Source organism: Saimiri boliviensis, chromosome 8, assembly GCF_048565385.1.
Source record: "Saimiri boliviensis isolate mSaiBol1 chromosome 8, mSaiBol1.pri, whole genome shotgun sequence".
Classification (NCBI taxonomy): Eukaryota; Metazoa; Chordata; class Mammalia; order Primates; family Cebidae; genus Saimiri; species Saimiri boliviensis.
In genome coordinates this window covers 28,723,315-28,747,936 of record NC_133456.1, presented here as the reverse complement: position 1 = coordinate 28,747,936, position 24,622 = coordinate 28,723,315, and the positions used below count along the sequence as shown (strand labels likewise).

The window sequence follows — 24,622 nt, the reverse complement described above, 5'->3', positions numbered from 1 at the left end:
CACAAATGTGTTAACTTAGAACCTCTGTTGTAAAATCTTGACAGAATAAAAGTGTGGATGAACAGAGGGTCCGGGTCAGTCTATTGCATTTCACACTCTGAAAGCAGCCATTCCTAGCCCACTTGAAATACTGTAATGGTGTGAGAGTGCATTCATTCATCCATCGTTGAGTCAGGATCTGCAGCTCAGACTTCCGCAGGTGATGACTGACATCTCAGGTGGTAACCCTGATGTGATCAAGGTTACACTGGGCTAATTTAGCTTTATTTTTAAAGTGTGGCCTTTTTAGAGTGTCTTTACCAAATGCTTCAGGTTTTTAGTAAGATTTCCCATTCTAGTCAGTCAGATCCTGTGTGTTTCCAAATTCTATTCAAGTTCTTGCGGCTGTTCAGCTTAAATTTCTCCAGTAGTTGTTATTTACCAGCCTCACAGGGTCTATCCTTAAAGCTGTATCAAAGATTCACAGGAATCCTTATGTGTATTTCTGGAGGGTTCTCTGGCAGTCTGCTCCACAAATATCATTTGTCTCGATCAGTATTAATACCAATTTCTGTGTCCTCAACAAACCCTGCTTGGCTTTCTTCTATCCTGTTAGGTAAATACCTCCAGAAAGAAATCTGTGGATATTTTTGAGGCTCATCTTGTTTGTTTTCCTTCCTTCCAAGATCACAGTTTTACTATGCCAATTGTCCAATGCCTGAAAACACTTGTTTCATAGATTAGTTCCAGTTTTCTATTACTTGTAGGGAGAGGTTTAGTCTGGTATCATTTACCTATTCATGGCTGCATAGCCCTTAACATTTGCAAAAACATAAACTTTCTATTTAATAGTAAAATATGTACTGAAAAATTGCATAATTATAGTGTACAGCTTGATGAATTTTCTTCTTTTGCTTTTTTTTTTTTTTTTTTTTTTTTTTTTTTGAGACAGGGTCTCACTTTGTTGCCCAGGCTGGAGTGCAATGGCACAAACATGGCTCACTGCAACTTCAACCTCCAGAACTCGAGCAATCCTTCCACCTTAGTCCCTCAAGTAGCTGGGACTACATGCATACATCACCACACCTGGATAACTTTTGTATTTTTTTTTGCAGAGATGGGGGTTGGCCATGTTGCCCAGGCTGGTCTTGAACCCCTGAGCTCAGTAATCTGCCTTCCTCGGCCTCTCAACATGCTGAGATTACAGGTGTGAGCCACCATATCCAGTCCAGTGAATTTTCATTAATTGAAAACACCATGTAATCAACACCCAGATCAAGAGAACATTATTAGAACTCCAGTAGCCCCTTATTGCTCCTTTCTAATTACCTAAAGGTAATTAGACACACAACCTAAAGGTAACCAATATCTTACTTCTATTACCTTATATGATTTTTTATTTTGAAAATTATGTAAATAGAATCATATAGTATGCATTTTTTGTGTCTGAATTATTTCACTCAATTTTGTGAAATTCATGCATGCTTTGCATATAGTTGTAGATGTAGATTATTATTTTTCCTGTATGTTATGTATACTGGGACAAAAGATCTCTGAGCAAAGTAATTCTTTTTTACTTCCTGCAGAAAAGGTACTCCGACTGGCAATCTTGCCATGAGAGTACAATGAACAAAGGAAAGCAGACATATTTATTTCGTAAGCATTTGGGGTTGTCCTTACTGCTGTTCTCATCTCCGTTGGGTGGAGCCAGACTTCACAATCTAAACTAAAACCCGACTGGCTAATAACGTGAAACTTTTCTAAGCAGGTAAAAGCATTGGAGAGGAAAAAAAAAAAAAAAAAAAGTCCAAATAAGGAGGGGCATAGGCTGCAAGCTGAGAAATGCCTGTGAGCATGTCCAGCACAGATGTCTTTGTTAAAGTACAAGGACATAGAATGTACTATGTGTCTGTAAGCATGTCTACCAACTACATAGTATAGGGCTTCTAGCAAAAAGGCAAGAAGGCTTTCAAAGAAAATGTGTAAAACAAACTGTTATTTCTAACACTTATGAATTTTTCTTAAACAAGAAAGGAAATTTTGAAGAGGAACTTTTCTACCTCCCACAGTGTATAGTATTATAGTATCCTATTATGTGAATATTCTTTTTTTTTTTTTGAGATGGAGTCTCACTCTATTGCCTAGGCTGGAGTACAGTGGCATGATCTTGGCTCACTGCAACCTCTTCCTCCTGGGTTTAAGCAATTGTCCTACCTCAGCCTCCCAAGTAGCTGGGATGACAGATGCCCACTGCCATGCCTGGCTAATTTTTTTGTATTTTAGTAGAAATGGGGTTTCACCATGTTGACCAGGCTGGTCTTGAACTGCCGACCTCAAGTGATCCGCCCACCTCGGCCTCCCAAAGTGCTGGGATTACAGGCATGAGCCATCGCGCCCAGTGAGAATATTCTAAAATTTATTCATTTCATGAACATTCTTATACATATGTTTTCTGGTGAATATATGAATACATTTCTGTTGAGTAGGACCAAATTTATGTTAGTTCAGGCCTTTCTTCTGAACTCTAGGTTTACATATCCAAATCTACTTGACATGTCCATTTATAAGCATTTCAAATTTAACCTATTCCAAACCATTTCCTCCTCTTTTTGTGTTCCATGAAAATGGCTTCTTAATCCATCTAGCTACTTAAGGAGTCATCCTTAATATTCCTCTTTTTTGACCTTCCTGGCAAACCAATCTATTATTAAGTCCCTTGGATACCATCTCTGATTTATACATATCTTGAAATTATCCACCTCTGTCTCTAACTCCCATTACACTAGTTCAAGCCACCATCATTTCTGGCTTTGTCTGATGTAACTGCCTCCAACTGACCTCCCAGCAGCCCTTTTTGCCCTCTTCCAATCTATTCCCCACAAACAGCTTGAGTGATTGTTAAATATGCAAATAAGAATCTACTTAATAATAGTCTTTATTAGCTGCCCATTGACCTTAGGCTGAGATGAGACAAGGGCCAGACCACGCTGGCTCTTATTGGCCACATTACAGATTTCAGGCTGTATTTTGTAAGATATCTTAAGGTCAACGCGTAAAGTTTCTCCTTGTTCCCTACACTCCAATCATATTGACTTCCTTTTAGTTCCTAGAGCACACGAAGTTCTTTCATGCCCCAACAACCTCACACATCACATTTTCTTGACCAGGAACATTCTCTAAGTCTCTTTAATATGCCTGCAGCTTAAAAGGCACTTATTCGGAGGACTCTTCCCTGACAGTCCAAGATTAATTCATCATTGCACCCACTAATTTTCCATCCCAGTACCGATCACAATTTATGATTCTGTAACTATTTGTGCTTTAATGTCTCTTGCTCCTATTACGTCTTAAATTCCATCAAGTGTTATGTCCACTCCTGTAACCCCGTGCTTAACACGGTGCTTGGCACATGGTAAACAGTCAGTTAATGCCTATTTAATAATATACGACCGATGCAAGGGCCGGAAGGGGTCGCAGGGTCAGCATCTGGCACGTCTCTGCTATGGTTAGTTTCCTTCATGTGTGTGGGAATAGACGGGGCTAGGTCCTCTCCTTGCTCACCCAGAGGGGGCTTTTCTCCCTGCCCGTTTGATAGTGTTTGCCGTAGGGCAGCGTGAGAGACAAAATGCCTGCAGATACAGGGCGGCGAGCGGAGGAGACTGGCCCTGTTTCTGAAGCCAGGGCAGTTCTGTCATCAGAGGACGCGGTACTTTTCTGGCGCAGGTGCGGGAGAGGCTGCCAATCTCTCCTGGATGGGGTGGGACCAAGGCGGGCCCCGGGAGTGGGCGGGTTGTTGTGTCCTTCTCACAGAACCCGATTGGCCAGGGCGAGCCGAGGGAACGGGGGCGTGGCTTGATTCCGCGTGGCGAGCCACGTTGGACGCACCGCAGCCTCGTCGAAAGGCTCCTCCCAGGACCCACAATGCACTGCGGGCGCGTCACTCGGAGCGGTGGGTTCCAGCTCGACAGGTACTCCCCTGCCCCTCCCAGTCCCCTTCTTCCCTTCTTAGGGGTCTTTCGAACCCCAGCCGGCCGCCCCCCTTCCTCTCCCTGTCCGCCGCCACAGCCTCGGCCTTCGCCCTCGGGACTGAAGACCTACCCGACGGGCAGGAGCCAAGTCTGTGCCTTTGGGGTGGGAGCTGGGGCCCCGGAGCTCTGGAGGGGCGGGCAAGCGGGGACCCCGTCCCCTTCGACTTGAGGGGTCTGCTGGGCCACGCGGGCGGCCGTTGCGCCTTGTCTGTGCTGCCTCAGGTATTGGGCAGCCAGGGGAGGACTGTCTGAGGGGGAGGGACAGTCGCCCTTGGCTGTCAGCGTAGTGGTGGGGATTCCCTGGCGCCCAGAAGTCGGAAACACGGGGATCTACCTGTGTAAGTGGCCCGCGAGAGCTTGAGGTGGCGTTTCTTATTTCTTTTAGGCAGAATGGGACTTGAACCAGTGTCTTTATGTCTTGTGGGGATGGAGTGAGCATTGACCCTAGATATTTGCCCATGTTGGCTCACATAAACCTCTTGAGACCCTGTCTCAAGAGTCACTTTCGAAACGATGTGGCAGAAGGGAGACCTGAGTAATTGGCTCGACAAGTGGAGGAGGTCTCCGAAAGAACAGGACAAGCCCCAGCTGGCTTGAATCGCTCTGTCAGTGAATACAGCTGAAGATAATTTTTCTCCTGCTGCCTAGTTTCCTGGATCATCCACCTGGGGCAGGTGGCGAGCTTGAGAACCAGTCCCTCCTATGCCTATTCAGCCAAGGCAAAGTCTAGCTCAGAGCAAAAGTGTCAGACACCAGACTGGAGATGTTGGGATCTCCAGTCAGGGGGAACAGCCACTTTTAAAACTCTGAATCACTTTCCGTGTTATTGATATTTGGTTACATGCTAAGATTGTAAGGAATCAGGCAATGCCTTATGGTACCTACAATTTCTGGTATATTAAGGTTCATTATTTGACACCTGTGACCATAACCTAAATTAATGGACATTCGGGTATTTCCTTTGTTGAAAACATCACATCTGTTTGGTGCTTTTTATTTTTGTGTGCAACTGATTAAAATCGAAGTATATCTTATGTTGGTATATGAAAGAGGCCCAGGCCCTATCACAGGGGTGCCTGTGACCTTCCTTGACATGTTTTCGAGTAAGAAGTTTGCATATGTTGATAGTGTCTCACAGTGTCAGAGTTGGGCCTGAGTTTAAATCCCTTCTTTGTCGCTTATTAGTTTAGGGGTTAAACAAATTCCTTAAGCTTTTTGGGCTTGAGTTTCCTCAAAGGTAAAATGGAACTAATAATACCTACCTCACAGGTTTTTGAAAGGCTTAAATGAGGTAATTTGTATGAAGTGCGTGGTCCATAGAGTAATCAATAAATAATATAGCAAATACTTAATATAGTGCTTTTGGTATATTACAAGGCAGTGTTTCAGGTGCTTTACATGATCCTATGAGATAGATACTATTGTCATCTTTAAAACAAGCCTGTAAGGTAGATACTGTTAGTAGCCACAATATGTGGGTGTGGAAGTTGAGATATGGCAAAGCTTGCCCAAATTTGCACGGCTGGTCCTGAAGAAGAGAGGCGTCTTGTTATCTTAGGTCTAAGAACGTGCTAACACTACTATGGTAGTTTGGCGTTATGGGAATTTATTTTCCTCAGCCTCTACATACAGGTTTACCCAGATTTAACTAGATTCTAACTTGTGCTTTTTCCTTCAACAGTTGCCACTATTCAGATTCCCCATGAGTTAACTGCTGCTGTCTAAAGTGGGTATATTTTCTCTGTATTAAAGGTGAGGAGAAATGGACCAGAGCTATAAGCATTTGTCTATGGCCCTGTTAAGCTAAAAACTCCTAAATCTTCCCATGCAATTGTTGTAACCTCTTGCTGTCCACAGTTCCACTGGTTCTTCCTTGGCATTTTGCCAACCACAACCCTTCTTAGACCTTAAAGATACTCTAACCTAGCTTGGGCTTGATATGGACAGAATCTCTTTTCTGCTACCACAGTCCAGATAAGATTAGTTTAAAAACAACAAACTACATTATGAATCTATGGTAAAAAGAAAAAAAGTAATTTATTGAATTGATGGAGAGACAGCTTAGCCTAAGGTGATTGGAGTCTGTCTACAAATTGGTTAAGCCTGACATTGATCACTGGACGTTCATCCCAGTTGGTCAGGCTTAAATTCAACTTGTTTGGATGCTGAATCAAATTACTCTCGTAGGAAGAGGTTTAATTTTTTCCCTAAGAAAAATCCTAACTATGTGTCAGTAGAAACAATCCTCTGACAACCTTATAAGAATTTTGACAGGGAATATAACTGCCGTGTTCTGCTATTAGTTAAAAGCTAAAGTATGCATTAGGAATATTTGAGGCCAGGAGTGGTGGCTCGTGCCTGTAATACCAGCACTTTGGGAGCCCGAGGCGGGCAGGTCCCTTGAGGTCAGAAGTTTGAGACCAGCCTGGCCAACACAGCTGAACCGCATCTCTACTAAAAATACAAAAATTAGCCAGGTGTGGGGGTGGGCACCTGTAATCCCAGCTACCTGGAGGGAATGAGGCAGGAGAATCGCTGAAACCTGGAGGCAAAGGTTGCAGTCAGTGGAGATCAAGCCATTGCACTCCAGCCTGGGCAAGAGTCAGACCCTGTCTCAAAAAAAGAAATATGTGAAATGTATGTTTGTCCAACTTTAGTTTTCCAGTGAATGAAGTGGTGGACAACACACCTCTGTTATTTCCTCTTTTCATCTGAATTTCTCTAATTTTGGGGGGTGATGTTTCTTGATGGTAGGAACTCTTCATTCCTAGTATTGGCATGATTCATGGCACACAGTAGATAATTCAGTAAATGCTTGTTAAACAATGGAACTTAAAATTGTGTTCTTTTTTCAGTATGTATTATGGAAAATATGGATCATGTATTTATCGATCTGTCATTAAAGAATAACTTTGAAGACTACATGAAATTTGCAACCTATTAATAAAGACTATTCTTAATATTTATATTAGGATCCTAGAGAGGCCAGACATAAAAGAATGCAGTCTACTTTTATTTTACTTACTTGTTTTTTGAGACAGGATCTCTCTTGTCACCCAGGTTGGAGTACCCCCACTCCCCAGCCCGGAGACAGAGTCTCACTCTGTTGCCCAGGCTGGAGTGCCATGGCATGATCTCAGCTCACTACACCCTCTGCCTCCTGAGTTTAAGCAATTCTTCTGCCTCAGCCTCTGAGTAGCTGGAATTACAGGCATGCGCCACTATGCCAGGCTAGTTTTTGTATTTTTAATAGAGACAGTGTCTCGCCATGTTGGCCAGGCTGGTCTCAAACTTCTGATCTTGTAATCTGCCCGCCTTGGCCTCCCAAAGTGCTGGGATTACAGGCACCAGCCACTGCACCTGGCCATTTTAATTAGTATTCTTAAATTGCTAGTGAGTTGAACATTTTAAAATATGCTTATCAAGTTTGGCTTTAATTTTTATCTAACCCAAATTGTTCATTTTGTTTTAGGTCTTCTCTGTTGTTTGAAATGTCTATGATTTTGTCTGCCTCAGTCATTCGTGTCAGAGATGGACTGCCACTTTCTGCTTCTACTGATTATGAACAAAGCACAGGAATGCAGGAGTGCAGAAAGTATTTTAAAATGCTCTCGAGGAAACTTGCTCAACTTCCTGATAGATGTACGCTGAAAACTGGACATTATAACATTAAGTAAGACTTCAGTTTGCTTCATTTGACTCACTTGCCCAGTGGTTGTCATTTTAATGAAGTTTAAGTGGTTGTAGTAGAAAGGAGTGATTAGGAAAACCTGTTCAATTATGGACAATTGTAGAAAGTGAGTTCAGAAAGGTAGGAATGGGGCACGTTATGTAGGGCCTTCTAGGCCATAGTGAGTTTGGAGTCTGTTAGTCTGTTTAGTCTAATGTAGTAGGAAGCCTTTGGAGAGTTCTAAGCTGTAGAGTTACATGATTTCATTTTGGCATGGAGTAGATCATTCTGGCTGCTCTGTGAAGGATACACTAAAGGAGAAAGAGTGGAAGCAGAGAGGTCAGGTGGAAGACTGTTAGAGAAGTTCAGGTGGAGATGATGAGTGTAACGAGCTAGGGTGATAATGAAAAGAAATAGATTGGGGCTGTATTTTGGGATTAATACCAGCAAATCTTCCTACTGGATTGAAATGGGATGTGAAGGAAAAAGAATAATAATCACCTGTAATTTTTTTGACCTGAGGAACTGGATGAACAGTGGAGCTGAAATGAGCAAGACAGGAGAGGATAAGTGTGTCTCATTGGTTAAAAAGTAAGAATTCTGTTTGGACATGTTAAATCTGAGCTGCTTATTAGATATCCAGGGGCACTGCTAGGGAAGCAGCTGGATATATGAGTCTGAATCTTAGTGAAGAGGACGAGTATAGAAATTTAGATTTGGAAGTCAGCTTACGGTTTGTGATTAAAACCGTGGGAATGGATGAGACCACCCTGGGAAGCTTAGACCTGAAACAATTAGAGAACAATTCCGAGCAGTTTGATACTGATTATACATTCAGAAGGAAATCAAAAACAGTCCATATAGGATATAATAAGCAGAGGGCTTCATTGTTGAGATGAGACATGAGCCATGTCCTGAAGAATTAATAAGAGTTGGCTAAGGCAGGGAGGAGGGCATATATATACAGAGGAGAGGCAGAATAAACAAAATGACTTAGCATGGCAGGTGTATTAACATGCTTATCCTGGTTCAGTGGATGGTGATTTTGGGATAGTTGTGAGACGTGTGATAATCAGTGTGGGGCCAGATCCTGGATTGTCCTGAAAGTTAAGATTGAAGGATGTCACTTTGATATAATATGTTATAGGAAGTTCTGCAGATTCAAGGGAAGTGACTTGATAAAAAACAATCCTGAGACAGTGGAATTTAGGATGAGGTGGACAGTCCAAGATGACAGAGATAAGGCAGAGAAGCCAACTTATTAGGGCCCGAAGAAAGAAAATAAACAGGCAAATGAAGAATACAATGCCAAAAGAACTAGAATAATAATGAAGAGAAATAGTTTGATTGGGTATCACTTTGAAGTTGGATCAGTTCAAAATAAGTGATCAGGCTTGATAGGATGGAATACCAGAGATAAAAATAAGGAAGGGATCAGAGATGACTGAAGCCTTGGAATTGGGCAGAATGATGGTATCATTGTCAGAAATGAGATCTTTGGAACAAACTGTTTAAGAGGTCTGAAGCAGAAGACAAAGATAATGAAGCTCCATTTTGATCATTTAAGACACAGGGGCTTGCTCTATCACCTAGGCTGGAATGCAGTGGTGTGATGACAGTTCACTGTAGCCTTGATCTCTTGGGCTCAAGCCATCCTCCCACTTCAGTCTTCCGAGTAGCTGGGACTACAGGCACATACCACCACTCCTGGCCAACTTTTTTATTTTTAGTAGAGATGAGACCTCACTGTTTTGCCCAGGTTGACCTAAAACTCCTGGGCTCAGGTGATCCTCTTGCTTTGGACTCCCAAAGTTCTAGGATTACAGACATAACGATGACATCTGGCCCACTTTAATTATTTAAATTGAGGTTTTAGGCCAAGCAGGGTGGCTCACACCTGTAATCTCAGCACTTTGAGAAACTGAGGCAGGCAGATCACTTGAGCCCAGGAGTTCGAGGTCAGCCTGGGCAACATGGTGAGACCTTGTCTTTACAAAAAAATAAAAAAATTAGCCAGGCATGACATAGTCCCAACTACTCTGGAAGAATTGCTTGAGCCCAGGAGGTTGAGGCTGCAATGAGCTATGATCTCATCCCTATATTTCAGGGTGACAGAGCAAGACCCTGTCTCAAAAATATGTACATAAATAGAGATTTTTGACAAGGTAGTTCAATGGAGGTGGGATAGAGATTTTGGAATCATTCACGTAGATGTGGTTGATATTGAGAAGGGAGAAATGCCTACTGGATGTATAGAGAGGCCCAGAATAGAACCTTAGAGAATGTCTACAGTTTCTTGGATCACGATAGTAAGATGTTATATTTAATTGGCGTTTCCGAGGGTTTAACTAGAAACTATTGTGATCATAATGATTAAAATATATGTAAAATGATGTCTTCATTTCTTTTTTTTTAAGAGAAAAAACTTGAAACATTTAAATATTTTGTTTAGTAGGCTCTGTTAGTGCCTTGGATCATTATTCTGTGTTTTATTTGTGAATATATAGTGGTATAAACAAATATTAGAGTTATAGGAGATTTGCTTGAATGTACATTCTAGGTGTGCTGGACTTTTTAAAAAAAATTTTTGCAAATTTTTTTGACTTATTTTCTCTAAATTAAAACTTTTTTTGATTTTTCTTAAAAGTAAAGTAAAATGTAAAATCTTAACATCCCTTTATTCTACTTAACTGAAAATTCTAGATTTTCTGTTTAGTTGTACTCCAGCTTATTTCACACAAAGGGTTTGGGGCAATTTAGGAAAAAAAAATTCAGGTGGCCAAGTAAGAGAGTCAGAAGAAGAAAAATAGATATAAGAGAATAATAAACTGAGGTAACATTTCCTTCTGGAAATGCAAACTAGGTAGTTCATTCCTTTGTTAGAAAAAGGTTGCAAATACTACTTTTGAGTTTCCTTGTGGCCAAAGCAAAGGGGGATAATCCATAGGATTTAGTGTCCACTGGATAAAAACATTTTTCTTTCCTGTTATTGAGACCTGAAATACATAGAGAGGACACCATTTGGATAAGGTTCTTCCAGCAAACCATAATTATGAGAGTTTAAGAGTGGGATAAATCAGCAGAAATCTAATTTCATCTGGTTTAAGAATACAATTCAGATAAGTTGAAAGGAAAATATTACCTGACCTTAAGAGCCATGCATAGAAAAATGTCTATGCATGTTTTTTGGTACCAAGTCTTCAATAAGGATTGGAAAATAGAATTTCTTTTCTTTTTTTTTTTTTTTGAGACAGAGTCTCACTCCAACACCAGGCTGCAGTGCAGTGGTGCAGTCTCGCTCACTGCAACCTCTGCCCCCTGGGTTCAAGCAATTCTCTTGCCTCAGCCTTTTGATTGGCTGGGACTGTAGGTGTGCACTGCCATGCCTGGCTAATTTTTTTGTATTTTTAGTAGAGATGGGGTTTCACCATGTTGGCTAGTCTCATCTTGATCTCCTGACTTCGTGAGCCGCCCACATTGGCCTCCCAAAGTGCTGGGATTACAGGCGTGAGCCACCATGCCCAGCCCCAGGAAATAGGATTTCTAGTTCTAGTTCCTTATAAGGACTTGGATTTCACATATTTTTTTTTATCACTGGTAAGAGATCTGCTTAGTTTCTGTTTATTGAGGGTTTTACCTTATATGACATTGAGCTTAGACTGAAATGCATAAAATTGAGAATTTGTGTGTTACCTGACTTAAAATTCTCATATCACAACTCTTTTTAACCACTGAGTTTGCTAGATAAAACTCACAGATCTGCAGTAGCAACATCATAGCACAGCCTGAAATTAGCACAATGCTGCCTCCTTTTCTCCTAGCCATATTGAATACTTCTTTCCTTCAAACTCTGCTTCTTTTGAATCAACTTTGTCGTTACTATGTTACTTCTCTAATGATCTCACTCCTTTCACAGATCTCCTGTAAACTTGCTTGACTGACTTTTTCATCATTCATTAAAATTTCTTATTTTTAATTTAATTTTTTATTTCTCCTCTCTCTGTAACAGGGTTGTAACTGATTGGGGAAATTGATCTGCCATGGTGGATCAATTTTTATCCCTCAACTCTTAGCATTGTGGTTTTCAAATGTGTATAGAAGTTGAGGTAGTCTTTCTTCACAGAATCTCAAAGTCACAAAGTGTATAGTTATGTACCAAATCAGTTGATATCTCACATTAAATTCTAGTTGAATAGGCAGGGGAAGGCCAGAGTTTGGGGAAAAAAAAAGATGGGGGTGGGGGGAGGAAGTAACATTTAAAATTGAAATAATTAGGCTAGGCGCAGTGGCTAATGCCTGTAATCCCAGCACTTTGGGAGGCTGAGGCGGGCAGATCACCTGAGGTCAGGAGTTCGAGACCGGCCTGGCCAACATGGCAAAACCCTGTCTCTACTAAAGACAGACAGACACACACACAGACACACGCATGCAAGGTGTGGTGGCAGGCACCTATTCCCAATTACTTGGGAGGGTGAGGCAAGAGAATCACTTGAACCCAGGAAGCGGAGGCTGCAGTGATCTGAGATTGCACCACTGCACTCCAGCCTGGGCTTCAGAGTGAGACTCTCCCTCAAAATAAGTAAGTACATTTTTTTTTTTAATTGCATTTTAGGTTTTGGGGTACATGTGAAGAACATGCAAGATTGTTGCATAGGTACACACATGGCAGTGTGGTTTGCTGTCTTCCGTCCCCTCACCTGTATCTGTCATTTCTCCCCATGCTATCTCTTCCCACCTCCCCACCCCCCCGTCCCTCCCCCATTTCCCCCCAACGGACCCCAGTGTGTAGTGTTCCCCTCCCTGTGTCCATGTGTTCTCATTGTTCAACACCCGCCTATGAGTGAGAATATACGGTGTTTGATTTTCTGCTCTTGTGTCAGTTTGCTGAGAATGATGGTTTCCAGGTTCATCCAGTAAATAAAATTTAAAAATTAAATTGAGAAAATTCCTTTAGTTTTCTCCCCCCGTGTATTGGGAAAATGATGAATTTCAAATGTGTGTAGTGGCTGGATACTTCCGTTTAGCCAATGGAGCATATTCTGTGGAGCATGGCTTGTGCTAGTGCAGTTCCTTGCACGTGTCATAGTAGCTGCTAAATGAGAGAGATGGTTTTGGGAATATGACAGCATTCAGAGTGCCAAAGAGGTAAGTCTTCATTTTTTCCCAAAAGGTTTCAACTTTGGAGAAACCTTGTCGATTGGGCAAGATGGAGTGTAGTGTGGGGTATTCAGTTTTGTGATCTATTCTCACATTCCATAGTCATATCCCATTTCTCTCTATATAAAATTTTAAGGAATTCATCTGTTTTATAAGTTGAAGGTTACTTTCCTCAGAGTGTAATGAATTTTTAACGATAAACTTATGTTACCACTTAAGAAAAAATGACTAAGTATGAACCATATGAGATCTTTAAAACTTTGTAATTGGCTTTAGAGTTTTAAAAATCATAGTTACACATTTTCAGATCTCTTTATTTAAACATTAAGACACTGGAAAGACAAATACTCTTTGGGAAGCCAGTTATTCCCTGCTGTGAATTTTAGTGCAAGAAGTAACATTTTTCATTTCTTTCATTGTGAATCATTTGAAGTCTGATAATGGCTTTGAGCCTCCGAACGTTCTTTCCTTGCCAGAGGGTTCTCCCCAGACTGCTACCTCCAGCCAGGAATACTATTTTAGACCTACTTGCATTTTGGATTTAGTTTCCCTTTCACTCTTTCACGTTATTTTCTGATTACTACACTTAAACTATAACCCAGTTACGGAGTACTTGCAGTTGTCAGGTAATTTGCTGACGTTATCATTAAACTTTCTAACAGCTCTGTGAAGGGCTATTAAATAGAGCTCTTTTCCATTGCCAGGGGTAGACACACAACTCACATTAGCTTAAGGAAAAATGGGTATTTTGAATGGTGCTGGTGGATCTCCCTTCACAGATGTTATCAGACATATTTTTCATTTCTACAGTCTCTTACCTTTTGCAGATAGATATACTCTTTACAGACTTGAAAACACTACACAGACAGCTCCAGGCTTACTTCAATCCAATTGAGCAACTCCTCTCCATGTCTCAAGAACAGGACATTGTCTTTGCTTGTGTAATGGACCATTTCTGGACTAATCATTGTGGTCGGAGGGGATGAGGTACTCTTATTTGGCCAAGACTGCATCACATGTCCCCACCCCTTTGAGCTTTACCAAAGCCATACAGAATGGAGCTGGGGGTAATTCCCCAAAGGGAAAGAGGAAAGGATGCTGGGCAGATAGCCATTATAGTGCTAACACTACCATATTTTGCAGATAAGATAAATGAGACTTAGGAATGTAAAGCAACTCCTTCAACATCACAAAAACAGTAAATGACATATCTGAACCACAATCTTTTTGGATTCAGATTATTACCTGGTAGAAAATGGCTGCTCCCCTTTACCCTTAACCCCTTTTTTGGCAGCATGTGTTCCTAATTCTCCTAGTTCTTTTCACTTTTTATGGAGAGAGAAATGAACCAGGGAAGAGAATGAAGGGAAATACCACTCCCCCCTTTTTTTTTGGTTGATAATGAGGAAGAGAGTATATGTGAATCCTAAAATTGATGATGTAGCATTGTATCATTGAAGACTAGGTGTTAGGGAGAGGGTGTGGCTGGGAAATGCAACCAACCTATAGCTACCAAACCAGGTGGGGGAAGAAGATAACCTGGATGTCCGATTTTCCTGTTTTGTCTCATTACTAGCATCACATTACTTTTTTCCTGCTTATAGCAAAATGTACAGCTTCTCACACCATATATGTTAAATAGGCTCTTGTGAACTGGCCTAGGAACCTGATTACTGTTACATTACAGTTTCGGTGGGAAAATGAGATCTAGGTGCTTGGGAATATACCCAACAGGTAAGTTAGGGATTATCTGATCAGTTATCTTAAAAAGTCAGGATCTTTGGGCTGTGGTAGGGAAGTGAGAAAGGGTGAATTGGGAGATTAACTGAAGAAAAGGAAATAAAGATGTCAAAGGGAAACTCTGCTTGCTCTGTGTTTTATCGAAGTTTCTGATGGTATAATTACCATTGGCTCCTTAAAATGATCTCAGATTCTCTGTTAGGTTACTGTTGTAAGTTATCTGGGATGCATATTAATAAATATTTTCTTTTTTAATGATATTAAAATGTGTGGCTAAAATGGGTCTTTTATTCATAGGATGATTTATTCATGATTTGGCTCTTCACCATTGGAGGGTGATCGAAAGTTGGCCACATAAAGGAATAAGTGAGAAAATAGGAAGTTCCTGGGAAAATGCTGCATATGGTGGACACTTAGTGTTACTGAGCCCTCATTCTTATCTCCTTAATGTCCCACTAATGGCAAAGTCTTTTGTTTTCTATGAGACATATTTGGTGATAATAAAATTTATAAGATACGCTCACTTCATTAATGTTGAGCCTTTCTATTTAATATTTTTATTTTTAGAGATGGGGTTTTGCTCTGTTGCCCATACTGGAGATGCGGTGGCACAATCATAGTTTATAGCACCCTTGAACTCCTGGGCTCACACGATCCTCCTGCCTCAGCCTCCTGAGTAGCTGTGACTATGGGTGTGCATCACCATACATGGCTAATTAAAAAATTTTGCAGAGATGGCATCTTGCTTTGTTGTCTAGGCTAGTCTTGAACTCCTGGGGTCAAGCAGTCCTCCTGCTTCAGCCTCCCAAAACGTTGAGATTACAGGTGTGAGCCACTGCACCTGGCACTATTTAATATTTTAAAGTTTAAACATTTTATTTTAGGGAGTAGAATTCAATGTAGAAGGTTGTATTCCAAAACATTTTTTTATACTTAGCAAATTTAACAGATTAGAGATGGTATGTCCTATTAAAGAGCTTTTCTGCACCCAGGAAAGCTATTCACAGGGCAAATGTGGCTACATAGGATAAACAGAGATTCTATGTGTAGTGGTACAATTATAGCATGAAAATTACATGTTATATGTAATACAAATAATTTTTCAGTTCATAAATTTATCAGTAATAAATTATTTGCTATCTATGTACCTTATTTAGCATGCTACATTTTATGTGTATATCTTGGTTTGTAAATCATTATGATAAGCACATACCTGGTAATTATATAGTAAGCTTCTGGCAGGCTGGGACTTTATCTTTGCCATCAGAGCCTATAAAGTAGAATGCTAGGCCTATGCTAGGTGTTCTGTGTGCTGAGAGGATGATCATTGCTATTACTAATTATTTAGTTTGGTGCAACAGGCCAGAATTGTCCTAATAATGTCAGTGTTTAATTCATGATATGTAAAATTTCTTTGACAGTTTGTAAATGAAATTAGATACCAGAAAAAAGTTTAATATGTAAAACCATTTATTCATTTTGCTGAATGTAGGAATCACTTGTGGAATGGCTTGGACACATTATAGAATTAGCCTTTCAGCAGATTAGAAGGGGTAAATCTTCTATGTCTGGTATTTAGACTTCTGCCAGTCTTAGGTTACACTTGACCCTAAAGAAGTTCCTTGTGGGTGTGCCAGAGAGGAGAACCAAAAATGTAATGAAATTGGATAAATTCCTTGTGTAAAAGGCAGTAGCAATAAAGACCAAACCCCAGTGGCACCAAAGCTCAGAAATGGAATGGAACCAAAAAATAAAAAGTAAATTAGAGCAAAGCAGGAAAAAACCTTGACAATTTAAAAATTGTGCCCAAGATATAGAAAAGAGGAGAGAGTGTGTGAGTTTATGTGTGTGTGTGTGAGCAATAACAGTGATAAAGGGGGAGCAGACAAGTCTTTGAGGCCTGCATAGCCATTTTCAGGGTACTCGCTGTGGAGGTGAGTAATTCTACATGGCTCTTGAGAACATCCCTCTCTTTAAAGTAAGGATGTGTTGAAGACTCACCTGAATCCTAAATAAAGCCTTCTGGAGAACAGTGACTGGAAGACAAGTGAAGTTCTACTCTCTTCTGTCACTTAGTCAAGTGTTTATTGAGCTGCTGCTTTATGTAGATACCACTAAGCTGTACAATTACTTGTGCATGATATACTCAACAAAGTAGTGTATAAATGAGTAAAGGAATGATGCCACCTTTGCACTTATTTACCGCGTGCTTACTGTATACTAGACATAAAATATTCTAAGTGCTAAGAATATGGTGAGCAATACAGAAATCATCCCTGCTGCTTTGAAGCATATAAGTGAGACATTGCAACAAAAATATATTAATATACAATTACAAATTGGGTTTGTGAAGAAAACTAACAACTGCTGTGATACATTGTAGGAGTGAGATCAGTTTAGATTGTGTGTTTTTGGGGGGACTTTGGGTCTAAGAACTGAATGATGTGTAGGAATTAGCCAGGTCAGAATTGGAGCATTGCAAGTGGGGAAGACAAAATCATGAAGTTTCTCAGTTTGGGAGTGGGAGAGCTGGAAGTTGGTTGGCATCCTTGGGGATCTGAAATAAAGCCAGTGTGGCTGGAATGTAGAGAGGGAGGAATAGAGTTGCACAAAATGAAGTGGAGTGGTTGACAGGGCTTCCAGAAGATAACTGTAATACAGGTTCCAAACCTCTCAAGTTTCATTACTCTTAATTTAGGGAATAAAATAGAAATTGATTTGTGGCTTGGAAAAAGTGAAAAGATATTGGTGAATTAGGAATAATTGGTTAATCTATACTCTGTGGAAGTTGGTGTTGTATTGTGAAAAGAATGTGGGCCTTGGAATCAAAACTAAGTTCATCCCATCTTTGCTTCTTTTTAAATCATGTGTGACCTTGGATAAGTTACTAAGCCTCTCTGAGCTTCTGTTCTTTCATTTGTAAAATGGAGGTAATAGTGCCCCTTTATTGTTATGCTTTTTTTTTTTTTTTTTTGTCTTTTTGTTTTTTTCCTTTTTGTGGAGAACGGGGTCTCGCTATATTGCCCAGGCAGGTCTCGAACTCCTGGGCTCAAGCTATCCTCCCGCCTCTGCCTCCCTAAGAGCTGGGATTACAGGCATGAGCCACAGCGCCCGGCCGCCCCTTTATTGTTAAAATGAAACTAAATATGTAAAATAGTTAGCAGAGGGCCTAGCTCATACTAAGTGGTCGGTAAACTACATGGTGCTGTTACTCTTAGTACTATTTCTCTTCTTCTCAAGGCAGATAGACAACTGCCAGATTGTTCATAAAAATATTAGCTAGGTGAATATGATGAACATAACAAAAGCTTGCACAAACTGACATGCCTGTAATGACTTTAGACTATTTTATGAGTAGTCCTCAGTGAAACAGTGGGAGTATTTCAGTCTGTCCCATGATCGTTGAAAAAGCAGATTTTTTTTTTCATTGCAAACATCAGTTGAACTGTATGTCCTTTGGGAAAATTTTGCATTTTAAATGAAGCATTGTAAAGCAAAATTCACTATGAAAAGCCATAGTATTATAAAACACACTATAGGCTTTTCAGAGGGAATCATGCAATTGTAATAAAATAGACTCCCTGAAAGTGTTCACGTGCCATGTTAAAGACATAGGGTTGCCGGGCACGGTGGCTCAAGCCTGTAATCCCAGCACTTTGGGAGGCTGAGGCGGGTGGATCACGAGGTCAAGAGATCAAGAGCATCCTTGTCAACATGGTGAAACCCCGTCTCTACTAAAAATATGAAAAATTAGCTGGGCATGGTGGCGCATGCCTGTAGTCCCAGCTGCTTGGGAGGCTGAGGCAAGAGAATTGCTTGAACCCAGGAGACGGAGGTTGCGGTGAGCCGAGATCACGCCATTGCACTCCAGCCTGGGTAACGAGTGAAACTCAGTCTTAAAAAAAAAAAAAAAAAAAAAAAAAAAAAAAAAAAGACATAGGGTTTTCTTATTTCACATACAATTCTCTAGTTACATTTAGCACAAGTAAGATAAACCATTTGGGATAAACTGTCATGTAGGTGTCTGTGGTTGAGTCTGTTATTAATATGGAAATACAGTAAGACTCTGACATAATAAATTGGTTTCCAAAAATTTTAGTCAAATTAATAGAGGATAATGAAGTAACTCCTGGCTAGCCAGGTAGGAGTTCTTAGGATATGGAAACCAATTACCAATTGTCTTCAGGTTATTCGTGTTATTGGAGGATATGTTTGAATGCTAATAACATGTCAAAGAATTTTGATAATGTCTGAAGATTTTTTTTGGAAAGAGAAAATCATTTGGGAAAACATTTTGACCTTTCATTTAGATATTTGTAGGAAGATGCAATATGCAATGGCTAAATTAATTTGATCCTTAAGAAAAGATACATTTTACTTTGTGAATGCTGTATATACACACATAGGAAACTAAAACAATAGTTTTATGAAACTATATATTCCAATATTTTCTGTTATATTTTATTTCAATTTCTGGAAAATGCTATAGTTTACTAAACTAAAATTTTATCACATAGTGGTTTACAACTTGCACTTTGAAAAGCATTGCACTAAATGACTATTAAGTGATGCTTCAGAAAGGAATACCAGGTTACTCTAGAACCATAGATCAGCATTATTTCACTATTAGCATATCCCATATCACTAGTAACAGATGACTAGTAGGTGCCAGTCCCAGTTGGCTGCCTGGGATGGTCTTTAAAAAAGGATTCATATATATATATATATATATATATATATATATATACACACACACACACACACACACACACACACACACATATATACATGCATACATATATATGTGTGTGTGTGTGATGTATATATTCACGCACATATTTACTTGCTTATGCACAGGACGGATACATAAGAAATTAATGATGACATGGAATGCCCGAAGGAAGGAGAACTAGGTAACTGGGCAAGAGTGATAAGACACTTTTAAGTGCAGTATACCCTTTTATTTTTCATTCTTGTTAAATTTGAATCGTGTGAACATATTTATTCTAAACATTAATAAATTCTGCTTCTACATTATTAGAGAAAGAAAACAGCAGGGTGACTAGTATAGATCAGAGTTTTACAGTAAAGATTACTGTGTAGGCTGGGCACAATGGCTCGCGTCTGTAATCCCACCACTTTGGGAGGCTGAGGCGGGTAGGTCACTTGAAGTCAGGAGTTCAAGACCACCCTGGCCAACATGATGAAACTCTGTTTCTACTAAAAATACAAAAATTAGCCGGGTGTGGTGGTGAGTACTGTAATCTCAGCTACTCAGGAGGCTGAGACAGGAGAATCACTTGAACCCGGGAGGTGGAGGTTTCAGTGAGCTAAGATCGTGCCATTTGCACTCCAGCCTGGACTCCCCATTCCTATGCTGAACTCTGCTAATCTACACAGTAATCAGAATCTCACATAAAAAAAGATTACTGTGTAGATTAGCAGAGTCCAACATAGGAGTGGGGAGTTACCCTGCATACTGTTTACTGCCCCAATCTAGACCAGCTATATTGACAGTACTATGCAATGATGTTTAGGTGACTCATTAAAAAGGGTTACTTTGTGTTTTGTGCAGTGCTTATTTATCATAGTGGGGGGATATACTATATTCTAGAAAGCTTTTTTCCAATAGAATATGGTTAATTTTAATGGTTCAGTGCTTTTCATTTTTAATTTCTAAATTTGTTATTTAGAAGTAATTTCAAACTTACAGAAAAGTTGTATGAATAAGTTCAAGTAATACCTGTTTCCATATTCACCTTTTGTCAACATTTTACCCCATTTGTCTTCTCATTTGATCTACCTACCTACCTGTTTTTTTTCCCCTGATCCATTTTGGAGACATTTATAAATACTATGCCCCTTTCTTCCTAGCTATTAAAGAGTGTATTTTCTAAAATTAGGTATAGTCTCTTACTTAACTACAGTACTCATATCAGCTTCAATACATTTAATATTCATACTGTATTTTATCTACTCAACTGCTAACTTTCCTTTTTTGTCAGTTGACCCAGGAATATGCTTCATAGCATTTTTTTCCTGCTTTCTGGCACAGGATTTGGACTAGCGTTAGTTATTGCATTTAGAAAATTGTCATCTCTTTAGCTTTTTTTTTTTTTCGAGACAGTCTCTCTCTTGTCACCCAGGCTGGAGTGCAATGGCACAATTTCGGCTCTGCAACCTCTGGCTCCTGGGTTCAAGCAATTCTCCTGCCTCAGCCTCCTGAATAGCTGGGAATACAGGTGCACACCACCATGCCCCGTTAGTTTTTGTGTTTTTAGCAGACACAGGGTTTCACCGTGTTGGCCAGGCCTGTCTCCAACTCCTGACCTCAGGTGATCTGCCCAACTTGGCCTCCCAAAGTGCTGAGATTACAGGTGTGAGCCACTGTACCCAGCCTCTTTGCTTCTTTAGCTTCAGCTTCTTTTGATTGGCAACATTTCCACATCCTTTATTTCTTTTTTACAATTCTGGCATTTTTAAAGAATATACCTTTTCCTTTTTAAAAATAGAATGTTGATTATTTTGATGTTTTCTTTATGATTAAATTCAAATTATGCATTCTCAGAATATTATATAGCTGGTGTGTCTTTCTCAGGATATAAAATCTGGAGATACACAGTGTCCATCTAACATTGGTGATGTTGGAGAGTACTTGGTGAAGGAGTTGCCCAGTTTCTACTGTATAATATTTTCCCCTTGCAACTAAAAAATAATCCATAGAAAGACATGTTAAAACCATGCAAATATACAAATTCATAAAAGTTTTCCCCTAGATTTAGCATCCATGATTGTCCTTGCCTGATCCAGTCTTTACTATGTTGGTTGCAAAATGCTGATTTTTCTGCTGCTAGTACTAACCTCTGCATTTACCAGTTAACACTCAGCATTCTGCTCTAAGCAATAACCCTCATTTCTCCTCCTCTTTTTTTAATATAAACTTATAAATTACTCCTTCTCATGGTTTGTAATTAATTACTGTATAGAGTAGAGGATTTGATTATGGGATGTGTCGATGACATCAGGAGGTCAGTGATCACCTTGAATTGTGTGCAGTCTTTTCTGTTCTGGCATCTTTCTAGGGAGAGTGTTCCTAACTTTCATCATAATCTTGAAAGGGTTCTGGACTCAAAAGTGGAAAACATGTTGAAGGGTTAGACTTCAAGCTATCTGTAATAGTTATAATATATTTTAATATATTTGTGTACCTGCTCCCCTCCTTTTTACCCCAAGTGATAAGTAACTGAAATGTTAGAACCATATTGTATGTTCTCTGTAGTACATTGCATTTTTGTCTTCTATTTTTAAACCACAACTTATAATGGTACTATATTTTGGTTCCTTTAAATTTTTTCCTAGAATATATAATAAATGTTTAGATCTTCATTGCCATTGTAGTAACAGTTTATGGTGTATAGAACCAGTCTTGCGAAGCAATGAATTACCTTGATTTAATTTGAAATTTTAAAACCAATGTTTTTTACACTATAGTTTTATTAGCTCTCTGGGAGTGAGCTACATGATGTTGTGCACTGAAAATTACCCAAATGTTCTCGCCTTCTCTTTCCTGGATGAGCTTCAGAAGGAGTTCATTACTACTTATAACATGATGAAGACAAATACTGCTGTCAGACCATACTGTTTCATTGAATTTGGTAAGGGCCTGATTTTTTTTCCTTTTTGTTCTGTTTCCATCCAATCATAGGCAATTTTAAATCTAATATTGGATGGAGAGGGGACTTCTGCTGTCTTGCTTTTGATAGAATAATTTGGTAGATGATCTATAAATTATGGTAACTTTTTACTTAGATGCTTATTAAAAAAAAAATTGTGTTTGAGCTGTGAAGGGGATTGTGTGTATTGGTTCAAAGAATTAATGCTGGAGAAGAACTTCTTAATGAGAAATTTATAAGCCAGAGATTCAGACTTTTGTGTTTATGTAATCTTTTATAGTCTGCTTCATATAGAACAGGGGATGGCAAACATCTGCTGCAAGGGACCAGATAGTACATATTTTAGGCTTTAAGGACCATATAGTCGCTGTCCCGACTATTCATCCCTGCCATTGTAGCCCAAAAGCAGCCATAGGCAGTACATAAATGAATGCAGTTATATTCTAATAAAATTCTACAGAATAGTCAGCAGGCTAGATTTGGCCTGTGGGCAGTTGTTAGCTCAACTTCTGATGTAGAAGGAATAAAAAACATGTTGTAAATAGTAAAAATAAAATTTCACTTGGAAAATACTTAGGAAATGTCATATTATTTTCATTCAATTTATTTTTTAAAACATACATTCTAATGGTGTAAGCAATAAAGATTTATAAAAACATGCAACATCTAGTGTGTGTTATGAAATTGCAGCTGGTAAATCTGACAGATTTAATATTTCATGTGATAGAAATCTATGAAAAAAGATTTGGCACAGGGCGTGGTGGCTCATGCCTGTTATCCCAGCACTTTGGGAGACTGAGGCAGTAGGATCACTTGAGGCCAGGAGTTTAATAACACTCTGGACAACATAGACCCTGTCTATACCCCCCCCCAAAAAAATAGCCGGGCATGGTGGCTCACACCTGTAGCCCTAACTACTTGGGAGGCTGAGGCAGGAGGATCAGTTGAGCACAGGAGTTCAAGATTACAGTGAGCTGTGATTGTAACACTGCACCCTGGTGACAGAGCAAGACCCTTTCTCAAAAAAAAAATTGAGACTTCGGTTTAAAGCTAAAGCTGTTTCTTGTTTTTATAATTCCTTAAAGTGGATGTAATACACTTAGATAGGGTTAAATTCTTAGTTTATTTTCAATTACTGATTTCTAGACTGTAAAACTGATGACTCCATGATATATTAATCATTGAACACAAGTTTGGAATATTTTATGACAAATTGAACAATAATTTTTTTGAATAATAAACTATAATATTATCCATAAACATGTTCTGAAATGATTAATTGACAAGTAACTGCAAGGAAATTTATTTTTTTATTTTATATAGATAACTTCATTCAGAGGACCAAGCAGCGATATAATAATCCCAGGTCTCTTTCAACAAAGATAAATCTTTCTGATATGCAGATGGAAATCAAGCTGAGGCCTCCTTATCAAATTTCCATGTACGAACTGGGGTCAGCCAATGGAGTCACATCAGCATTTTCTGTTGACTGTAAAGGTGCTGGTAAGATTTCTTCTGGTGAGTTCTGGATCTCCATTACTTTTTAAAAAATCATTGGGAAGAACTGAGAAACTCTTCAAAATGAATTACTTTATTCTAATATTTTAAATCAAGTACATGAGAGAATATACAAGTTCAAAGCAATCCTTTCTCTCAGTGGTTTATAAAGTAAGCTACCAGATATGTGACGAATCAGGAAAATACTTTCAAACAGCAACCTCAGAGGATCTCTTTGCTAGAAAAACATTTTTTTAATTTCAAAATTTTTTAAAAATTAATTTTCATGGGTACATAGTTGGTGTAATATATGGGGTATGTGAGTTATATTGTTACAGGCATGCAGTGCATAACAATCATTAGAGTAAATGGGGTATTCATCACCTCAAGTATTATTTCTTTGTATTATAAACATGTCAATTGTACTCTTATTTTAAAATCTACAATATTGTTGACTGTAGTTACCCTATTGTACTGTGAAGTACTAAATCTTATGCATTCTAGCTAACCATTATTTTGTTCCCATTACCCATGCCTCTTTCTCCCACCCCATTACCCTTCCCATCCTCCAGTAACCAACATTCTACTCTGTATCTCCATGATTTCAGTTGTTTTAAATTTTAGCTCCCACAAATGAGTGAGAATGTGTAAAATTTTCCTTTCTGTGCCTAGCTTACTTCACTTAATAAAATGTCCTCCAGTTCCATCCATGCTGTTGCAAGTGACAGGATCTCATTCTTTTTTTATGTTGAATAATACTTTATTGTGTATGTGTAGCACATTTTGTTTATTCATTTGTCTGATGATGGGCACTTAGATTGCTTCCAAGTCTTACCTGTTGTTAATAGTGCTGCCGTAAACATGAGAATGCAGGTATC

The 24,622-nt window shown here is 39.3% G+C and overlaps 1 protein-coding gene across 3 annotated transcripts in view; it reads left to right on the top strand.

Annotated features, from left to right (window-relative positions):
• Window positions 1-3,857: 3,857 nt before the first annotated feature.
• The window catches only part of SEC22A (SEC22 homolog A, vesicle trafficking protein), a 65,454-nt gene continuing 44,689 nt past the window's right edge, over window positions 3,858-24,622 (top strand). Inside the window, exons 1-5 of one of the 3 annotated variants that reach the window (XM_010352427.3) lie at window positions 3,858-3,947; window positions 5,689-5,759; window positions 7,480-7,680; window positions 22,066-22,229; window positions 23,571-23,765. In XM_010352427.3, coding sequence (XP_010350729.1) covers window positions 7,499-7,680; window positions 22,066-22,229; window positions 23,571-23,765 — 541 coding nt within the window. In that variant the 5' untranslated portion in view covers window positions 3,858-3,947; window positions 5,689-5,759; window positions 7,480-7,498. The remainder of the gene's footprint in view (window positions 3,948-5,688; window positions 5,760-7,479; window positions 7,681-22,065; window positions 22,230-23,570; window positions 23,766-24,622) is intronic. The other 2 variants (XM_074404236.1, XM_003941663.4) reach the window with 2 other exon arrangements.